At 45.4% G+C, this 10,361-nt stretch overlaps 1 protein-coding gene across 1 annotated transcript; it reads right to left on the bottom strand.

Moving 5' to 3' along the window:
- Positions 1 to 9,099: 9,099 nt before the first annotated feature.
- On the bottom strand, positions 9,100 to 9,981 carry LOC119360730 (agamous-like MADS-box protein MADS4). The gene has a single exon (XM_037626246.1). It carries the CDS (start codon positions 9,979 to 9,981, stop codon positions 9,100 to 9,102), a length of 882 nt encoding a protein of 293 aa, XP_037482143.1.
- Positions 9,982 to 10,361: the final 380 nt, after the last annotated feature.

The following is a 10,361-nucleotide window of genomic DNA, read 5'->3' as shown; positions in this document are numbered from 1 at the left end:
TGTGGAAATCGGTCCGCATATCACAATAAGAAGTTTCTGGTGTAAGCAACCCATTTTTCCCTCGCACGATACCAGAGAAGCTTCCAAGTCAAGATTCATCTATCTTCCTCAGTACGATACGTAGATTATTCCCCGTGCAAGGTACTCTGCCTTCTTCAGTAGGCAACCGCAAAAGCTTCCAGCATAAGGTACCGAGTCCTTCCCTAGCAAATTCTTTAAGGGGTTAGCTTCTGAAGCACGATACCCAGTCTTCTTCAGCAAGCTGTCCGATGAAAGTTTCGAGCACAAGCCAGAAAATATTCCTCAGTAAGACATTGGTACATGGTAGTACACTGTCAATTGACTACATATGACAATGAATCCCAAGAACCAGATCCACAACATTTTGGGTCAGAATCAAGAATCAGTCAGAATACACGTCTGTCTCGGAATCAGGTCCTCATATATATGCAAGGAGCATACCACCAAAATCTTACAAGTCACTCGAATGAGGATCTGACAACCACGTGAGGATGATTACGAGAATAAAGCCAGTATACACCAAAGTGTGACGAAGGATTATGAGGATTGACGACATCAATGAGCTCAATACAAGTACCCGTGAACCTGGAAAATGATCTTGATGAGCCCTTGTCCCCTTTTTCCTCCAATGACGGCACCACGCCTGTGATCCGAGTTGTTTCTAGCTATCCGGGGTGGATGCCTATTTTTGTTTCTCTCTTCAACGACTGTCATGAGTCTGAGCTGCTTGTCGGCCGTCTCGTACAGCTGTTGAGTTTCTGTTTGTGACAGTAGCCCTATAGCTGCTTTCTGGCTATTTTAGGGAGCTGCCACCTTCTTCTTATCGACCCAGTCTCATGCTCTGAGCTGCTTTTCGGCCGTCCTGATCCGTGGTTGAGTTATTTTAGTAATGTCCCAGATCTGAGTTGTAAAGACCGTTCTGGTGGCTACTGATTTATTTGTCTATTTCTTGCAAGGTTTTCGGATGATCATTTCCAAACGATCAGAACTTGAGAGGTGTTGAACGTGCCATTTAATGGGTTACCCTGTCAGAAAAATGAGGATAAACTACAATTGCCGAAAATTGCACCGATAGTACCTATGGTCATACGAGGAGGCAATATGACCCAGCTCTTTCAGCCAAGGATCCAGACCAAGAAAACAATAATGAAGGAGCAAGACCAGTGATGCAGGTATGAAAATTGTACACGACCCCCATGGTGCAGTTTCCCCGGACAGTCTAAGACAGTATTGATCCACATGGATATGCCTACAGCATGAGTAATCGGCAAGAGGAATAACAGTCTGGAAGCCTGGGTCCTCACTTATATGAATCATCATGGATAGCCTATCGTGAACAAAATATTTCCGTCAAACCACCGTCAGCCAAGTCTACAGATATTATCATACAGGCCAAACCCTTTATGCTAGCCGCGATAGGAGACAATCAAATATTTGGTAGGGATCTGATACTCACGACAGTGGAACCGATTAAGATGATTCAGAAACTTCTGCGATGAGTCAGAATCTGTCAGGAAACGGTTATGTTTTAACTCATTGTTTGGAACCCAAAAGGACCTACATTTAGTGGAGAAACCCAATGCAATGAGTCAGAGCTTGAGTTTTCATTAGAAAATTCTGATCATCATTACATAAAAGGGTTGTCAGTGCCAAGTGGCACACCCAGCGGAAATCACTTTTGGATTTGTGGGACGGACATATATTTCAGTCGTGATAATCAAATCACACTCAGGTAGTTAGCAGATCTAAAAAGAAATTGGAGCTTATATAAGCATGAGCAAGCCAGGTAAGATCTGTCAGAATGTGGAAACAGTAAAGCAAACCACCCCAGGGCCAGTCGAATAAAAATTTAGTGGGAACAACAATAAAGGAAAAAGGATACCCGAGCTGGAAACGGTTTCCTTAAGTAAGAATGTTCATACTAGTTCCCTCAGGAACCAACTCTAGAGGACGAGATTTCTTTAAGGGGGTAAGGTTTGTGACAGCCTAATTTTTGGCCCTTTCTTTTTCTTTTGTTTTTCCGAGGTTTTTGTGTGAGTTTTTCTTTTTCGTGGCTTTGTGGTCTGGAAACTGAAGAAGATGCCCTCTTCTTTGCTTCCAGAGTGGCTTGTCATACCCAAATCTTTCCCTAGACCCTGTCCTTTCCATCCTAGCCCAAATCCCAATATTCTTTTTATTGGGAATATTCCTTTTCTATTAAAGGAATAACTCAGATTGCCCTAGGTTGTGAAGCAACCTATATTTCCCTCACTCCTAAAACTCCCAAATAATTCTCATAATTTTTTTGGGTCATACCTTGATGAAATATGGCAAAACTTTTCATTGCCATGTTCAAAAATAATTCCCCAATATTCCATTCCCTATTCTGCCCTGAATGGCACTTTGTGAAGGAAGTGTCATTTATGTTTCTCCTATTGACTCCCAACCTTTTTGGGCATGTTTATATGCCCAAATAATTTCCCCATGCACAAGTTAAAATTTATTTGCCTAGCCAATCTTCCTCAGTGAATTTTCAAAATTTTTGTTAGACAGAAGGCTTTGTAAAGGAAGTACTAGCTAGGAGTACCCAAATTAGTTGAACTTTTGCACACTCCTTAATGTGCTCATATTAACCCCGTACACACATTTGCAGCCCCATCCAATCATCTATGTGAGCACAGGAGCAAATCTTTGTTTATGGAAATATTTTCAGGTTGTGAAGCAAGTATATTTTATATTGCTTAAAAAATCCTGATAAATTACCAGATCACTCTTCTACACATAAAAAATCTCTCCAACTATTTTGGCATCATTTCAATGATCCATTTGACCACCATAATTATTCCAAGTTTCTGGTCAGTAGAGATGTTTGTGAGGCAAGTGCCATTTTGGCTTGGCCATTTGGCATGAGCTTTTTACATAATCTTCATATGACAAAATGACAAAGCCTTGACCAATCTGAGCTCAAGTGGACACTCCATGTGAGTGCATCTTGTTGATCTTCATTTCTGGACCAAGTATGCAGTTGTGAAGCAACTGCAGTAAATCTTGATCCTTTTACCCTCAAAACCTCTAGGATGAATGTCCTTCGATATATAAACCTACCAGACAAGCTAGTTACTGATTTACCTAGCTGGTTTAACCACAGCAAGTTACAAACACCTTCTTACTAATTTACTTTTGGAGCTAAGCGTAAATATTTTGGAGCTAAGTTGGACTAAGGGCACCAAGGTCCATCAACTAGACATGGTTGGCCACGCCAAAGGTTGCCTCTTGCGCCAGTGCGCGTGGTGATCACGCTCGCGTCATGGCTACAGACGTGCTCTGGCTTGTTCCGGCCACTATGCTGGTCTCCTCCCTCCTTGTCTCGACCTCAAACCTTGTCCAGGAGCTCGCCCGTGCCTGACTGCGTCGCCCTGCATCGGTGCCTCGTCATGGTTCTCCATAAATGCGCCGCTAGAACACTGCCCGTGCCATGCCCAGCCTCTGACCTCCATTATAGCACTGCTCAAGCTCGCTTGTGAGCTCCAGAGCCTTTCCCTCGGCTATATAAGCATGCACCGAGCCCTTCCGCAGCTCACGCATCTCCCCCTCGCCTCATTTGCCCTCTGGAATCGCCCATCTCACCGGAGTCCGCCGTTTTCCTCCGTGGCCGCCTCGGCTTAGGCATGATTCCGGCCAAGCCAAGCCTCCTCTCGCCTCCCTGACCTGTCCACTACACTCCCCACTCCTCTGCGGTTCGCCCCACCCCACTCGTTTGACCCCGGAGTACCTCAGGCCACGCCTCCCCATGCACGGCCGTCGCCTTTGCCGTTCGGCCACCTCATCGTCCGACCGTCTCGAGCCTCCTCGTGCTTCCCCGACTCCACCAACATCTTCCCCTCGTCCCACTGAGTCGCCCCACCCTCTTCCCCCTCGCCGGAGTGTCCACATCGCCGGCGAACCTCGTCGCCCGAGCCCTTTGAACCCCTCCTTGTCGCCGCGAACTCCCCTCCTCTCCACTCTACCCCGGTGTCGGCTGACCCTCTGAACGGGTGCAGCCTGGCCCCGTGGTCCCGCCGGTGTGCTTGGCCGGGCCGGAGCTCGCCGGAGCGTCCCGCCCCATCGTCGACCTTCGCTCCTGTCCTCGCTCCTCTGTTCCCGATCGGGGACAGGGAGAGGAGGAAGAAGACGAGCGCGCCTGGACCCCATCCCTTGTGAGTGGACCCCTCCGGTCAGCCTCTCAGCGTTGACCAACCCCGGCCCCGCCTCTGCCACATCACGTAAGTGACAACGTATTTAACAAGAAATACGTTTTCTTATTTTGCAAGCGTATTCACTTGTTCTTTTGCTAATAAAATGTTTTCACTTCTGGAAAACGCATTTTCCTCTACTGCGGCCCATAAGGCATTTTCTCAATCCTGAAAACGTATTTCTGATTTTGCGCCTCTGCCTTATCCACTCAGGGACCCGTTGGTGATAAAATTTTCACAGATTGGTCCTCCTTCTTCTACACCTCATCACTTCGCGACCGTAACTCCGTTTGAGGTGAATCCAAAGCCCACTTCTTCGTTTCGTCGAGCCTGTTCTATTGGTCATGTTTTCACTATGGTTTGACACTATGAAAATGACCTTTATGCCCTTGCCCTTATTCAGCCCCCTGCGAGAGAGAACATTTTCCGGCGATTCGTTCCGCGGCTTCACCACACTTCTCCCTAGTGCCTTCTTCATCCCCAGGCAAGCCACAATATCCACTTGCATGATAGTCATGAAGTAGCCATGGTTTTCAACTTGAATATTTAATAAATGTTTGCTTGTTGAAAAGATGGTGATCATTGTTTCGGTGATGTTTAGATTTGCATGTTCATTGTTATGCTATGTTGTTTTGTACTCTGTGATCATGTTGTGCCTGCTAGTATCTCCTTTTATATGTTTATGATTGCTAGTAGTACATGTTGATGTTGGTGATGGTCATGCAAGTCAGTATGCCATGCTCAGTGGATATGATTTATTGTTGATATGGTGGATAGTTATGCGATACCCTCATGGTTATGTTGATATCATGTTCATGTATTTTATCATGGCTCAACATATTTGTGTTCAAGTTTAATCTGATAAAACTGAACTTGAACAACTGTTGGCTGAGTCATGGTGCCGCTGAATCGATGCTGACTAGTGCAACCACGCTTACCGGTATGGGACGGTCCTAACTGGGTCTATTATTGTGCCTCTCGCCGGTGCCTCCAACGAGGGAAGGTTATTGGCGCGCGCTACCCTGATCAGGTAGGCGGAGCATAACCTTGTGTGCCCGTAGTTGTTATAGCCGGCGGATCCCCGTGTGGGATCGTTTATGTTTTGGGCCATGACGGTGGTCCTTGTGTCTGGAGGTAGGCACAGGGCCACCCATGACTTAGCTCAGTGAGGAGTGAGTCGGAGTGGTCGGGAGAGTGTCATGACAGTAGATCGGTTTTGTCGGAACACCGTTGGTCCACCCGAATGGGGGTGCGAGGCCATGGGTTTCATAGTGTGGGTACAATGTACTAACCTCTGCACAGTGTATATTAATCTATCGATAGCTACGCCCACGGATAAGGGCCCAGGTCGAGAGAAGGTCACACCATGAGTCAACAGTAATAAGAATAATGTGCTTAATAACAGTGAGAAAAGTGGGTTGTGATCGCCGTAAGGATCACGGGCCATGTATTGGTCGGGTTGTGATCGCTATAAAGATCACGATGGTATCGAGGATACCGAGTTGTTGTATATTCGTGATGTTGGATGAGAGTCGTGGGTAAAGGTCAAGCTCCTTGTGGTCCTTTACTGATCGCTACGGTATTGTTTATACCAAGATTGATTTGATCCTGAGATGATCGTGTGATGTCCGAGGTTGGTAAGTGATGCATGTGTTGGTTACGAGGTAACCCGAGCAGAATAAATGGTGCATGAAGTGTCATCATGTTGCATGATAGTATTGTCGGATTAATATGCTCATGTGGTTCTAGCTGTATCATGTTCATGTTGTGATTGTTATATCGTGTTTATGTTGGTCATGCCATGTTATATTGTTCTGATGATATCATGATAATTCTTGTTTAACCTGTAATTGCCATGCTGTTGTTTGTCTTGAATGCTTCTGGTTATTGTGAGATTGCAAGTACATTCAATGTACTGACCTGGCGTGTCGTGGTTGTCGTGGTTTCCGTTCGTGCGAGCTAGGATAAGCGTTCCAGCCAGAGTCCCTGCGGAGTGGAGTTCACGACCGCTGTCGTTGTTCCGCTGCTAGAGTTATTCCGCTGCTTCGAGTTGTTCTGTTGCTTGCATAGAGCAACTGAGGATGGCGTAGTGTTGCCGTACCGATGTTATTCATTGTAATATCGAAGACCTTGTGTTCATATACGTGTAATAATAAAGAGCTGGTTTGTTCTATGCTAAGCAGTGCCGTATTCTAGAAGAATTCTCCTCGATCTCTGGGCTGGAATACGGGGAGTTCGGGTTTTCTCTAAGCCGGGGTGCCACACTGGAATTGGGCGCTGGATCAATATGTTAGTCCAATAAATCGTATAAATTGTTGCCAAAAGTATATCAAAGTTGTGGAATATTGGCATAAAACAATAAAAAATTATAGATACGACTGAGATGTATCATGTGTGTCCGTTAACTTCTAATTACATGGAATCAAATGTCGCATATATTTCAATATCACTGGGGCCTAGATGTAGACGAGTGGTACCAGTCTGTTAAACCAAGTAGGTCCCCTTGTTAGCCATTGGGTGTACACTTGATAGCCTAGGTAAATTATCTACTTTGACAGTGCCTTGTGTAGCCTCCTAGGGGGTCTCAGATGTTTGCCTCTCAATAGAAGGGATGCACTCTTTCTACAGGGCAGAAAATTATATCGGAGGGCCGATGGAAACAAAGGCGAAACTTGGTGAACCTACTGCCCACAGCGAACTAAACAAGATATTGGGGGCTATCTAAAGTCCTTTATAGTATGTTGGTTTAATGATTATATTGGTGGCTATCCAAAGTTCTTTGTAGTATGTTGAGGCAAATATTCCATTTGTGTTCCACACCCACACAATTGGTTCGGCATGTGAGAAGGAAAAACCACTGCTCCCTCTGTATGGGTGCAATATTAGCTCAAAGAGCTTGGTGTGCCGTAAGAAAGAGTTCCTTGTTTATGGTGCGACAACTTGGGAGCAATATATCATTTAGCTAACCTTGTATTTCGTGTGAGGAAATAAAGATTGAGATAGATTTTCACTTTGTATAAGATAGGGTAGCTCAACTAAACCTATAAATTGTATTCAAACCATCCTAGGTCAGTTGGCTAATGGTTTTTACCAAATCTAGCTCTTCATGTTGGTTTTTTGGAAAACTTTGGGAACGATGTAAAATAAGGAAAAGTTGTCATTGAGGAGGCCTATTAGGAATAGAGGTAGGAAGGTTATGTTTGGTATGTTGTGATTAATCTACCGGTTGTGGATAAAGTTGCGATCGTTTAAACCTTCCTTGTAACCGAAGTTGTGCAAACCGTAGCCGAATTGCTCTCTATCAATATATATACATGCCGCATCCTATGGATTGTAAAAACTCCACCAATTATTAGAACAAGTTTGAGAGAATCATATCATTGCACATGTGTAAATTATTCAAGAGAAAATGTATTATGTAATAAGCACTTATGTGTTGTTCATTCAACACTGTATTATGAGTGCAAGAAGGTTAACAACATGGTGATTGACATTTTTCCTCAGGATGAGAAAAGGAAAAAAAATCAAACTCAATGGGACATGTCCTTACACATGGCTTCAACCTGCGTCCTAGACTCGCACGAGTTGTGGAGTCTGACCTCGAGGAAATAAAGTACAATAGAGGATATAACCCTAACAAATGAGAACAGTTTCATATTTATGGCATGCGGAATCTAGAAAATTCAATGCCAACACGTTGTAGAGAATGCTTTCACCAAGCTGTGTCATTGATCCTTATGCCAAAGCCATATGGGGGATGTACTTTTCATCCCTTACTGGCAGATTTGGAAATCTAGGAATTAATGACCTAATTTTCTTGGGCATTCACTACTCAGACAATGATATAGTGCATCAGTCTATAGAAAATATGGCTACATGATCGAGATATGTAACTTCACACAAGATGAGCCTGCTTCTTTCCTTTTGTTTCTACCTCCTTTCACGCCATGTCCAGTTTTTTCTTCTTTTAGCTTGGGTTGTTGTTTTTTTGGTTTCTCGTAATCCTTGTAAGATTTTTCTCAGTGTCTTTCGGTGGGACGAAGACATAAGCTAAACAATAAATGAAAACATATTGGCCAATCGAGGAAATAATCAACATGTAATAATCAGGTTATAAATGGTTATCCAAACAAAGATGAACCAGCACATTCAACTTGTTCCATGACACACTTACAACTTCACAATGTTCATACCGAAAAATGGTAAATTCTGGTCATGAGAAAAGGAAGGCCTCGCTAGCAGTATTTTCCAACACAAGATCAAAGCGCTTAGGTTCTTTATTCATTGATAGCAGCAGCTGGAAAACTAAGCAACTATCAAGGCTAGTAGTGGTGTATACACATAGTTTTGTAAGTATACACATAGCTATATATGCCTAATGACAAAACATGTATATAAACACAGAGGCGGTGGAAAGTACGAGTTATGAACTTATGATCAAATAAACATCAGATATCAAAAAAACATATCATGACAGAAAAAAAATCTTGTATAACAATTTCAATGACTAGAATAAAAATGCCTCCGCTCAAAGAGCATGACCGAGACTGATTGTCTCAACTTATTAACGACCATTCCTGTATCTTAACCATGCCAAGAGTAAGTAAGATGAGACGACACGCATGACCATGCACTGCATGGGAGGATCGATCCTCTACTCGAAGAAGGTGCTCCCCACAATTGGTGCTCACTACAACCCGGATCCCATATCGTTGAAGAACTGCATCAGATCATCCATGGGGAAGCCGGTGCTAGAGCTAGTACCGGCACCGTCGTGGCCACCAGTACCGTTAGCATTGTAGAGCAATGCGCCACCCCACTCGGACCTCTGCATGTCAATCCAGCCCTCTTGCTGATGCGGTGACGCCTAGTACATCGACGAAGGCCCTCTGTTGATGCTGCCAATGACGTATGGCACCTGGGGATGGAAGACCGGTGTCTGCCAGCCCTCCTCCTGCTGCCGCGGCTCCTGATACATCGGCGGAGGCCCCATGTCAACGCTACTAGGGACATATGGTGCTTGGGGCTGGAATGTTGGTGGCTGCCAATCGTGTTGCTGTGGCGGCACATGATACATTTGCAGAGGCCCCATGTCAACGTTGCCAGTGACATATGGTGCCTGGGGCGGCAGATACCCCTTGTCGGCGTTGCTCGTGACCTGTGGTGCCTGGGCCTGGAAGACCTCTGGCTGCCAGCCCTCTTGCTGTGGCGGCACCTGGTCCAGTGATGGAGGACCCATGTTGACACCACCGGTGACGTATGGCGCTTGGGGCTGGAAGAATGGCGGCTGCCCGCTGGTATTAGCGATGCGGTCGGCGAGGCTCTTGCGGATCTCCTGCAACTTATAGCCAACCCTGGCAACCTCCTCAACATTCAGGTTGGCACTGAGCATGGCCTTGTGAAGAAGGATCCTGGTATCACGGTCCTCACGCTCGCGCCAGAGCTTGTTAGCCTCATGCTGGAGCTTGGCGACTTGCTTGGTGAGGAACTCTTCCTGGGTCACCACCTTCTTGAACCGCGCCATGTCGGGCATGTTCTTGTACCTATTCAGGATAGCCATCGCCTCCATGTGGGATGGGTAAACGTCCGGCGCCGCGGTGCCCTCATCATACACTAGCATGCAGATCTTGGTGTTGCACAAGATGCCCAACTCGTCCGCCTTCTTCATCAGGTTGTTGCGGCGCGTCTCATAAGTACGGCGGCGTGTTGAGTTGCCAATGTACCGGAGGGGCACCTTCTTGCGGGCCATTGCCGGGCGATGGGTAAAACCAACAGAAGGTCGAAAGGGAGGACGATGGGTAATACCAGAAGAAGGTCGAAAGGGAGTACGATGGGTAATACCAGTAGAAGGTCGAAAAGGTAGGGAAGTTGCTGGTTTTGGCGAGTTGAAAGCAAGGGAGGAGGCATGGATTTATAGGGGAGGATCGGCGAGGATGAGGGAAGCCTTCCGGCCCATCGCCCACATGCATTGTGCTCATCTCTAACTTTGGCGTCCATTTACACCTTTTATTCTATGATCATATGATAATTGTACTCATTTAATGCGTTATAACACCACAAATTTTCTTTATAATTAACCCAAAATTGCTAAGAATCGATCTAGATAAAAACGGGTGATTTTTTTTCCTG

Source organism: Triticum dicoccoides, chromosome 2B (assembly GCF_002162155.2).
Source record: "Triticum dicoccoides isolate Atlit2015 ecotype Zavitan chromosome 2B, WEW_v2.0, whole genome shotgun sequence".
Classification (NCBI taxonomy): Eukaryota; Viridiplantae; Streptophyta; class Magnoliopsida; order Poales; family Poaceae; genus Triticum; species Triticum dicoccoides.
Note: the sequence above shows the minus strand (reverse complement) of the source record. Positions and strands in the feature narration are given on the sequence as shown.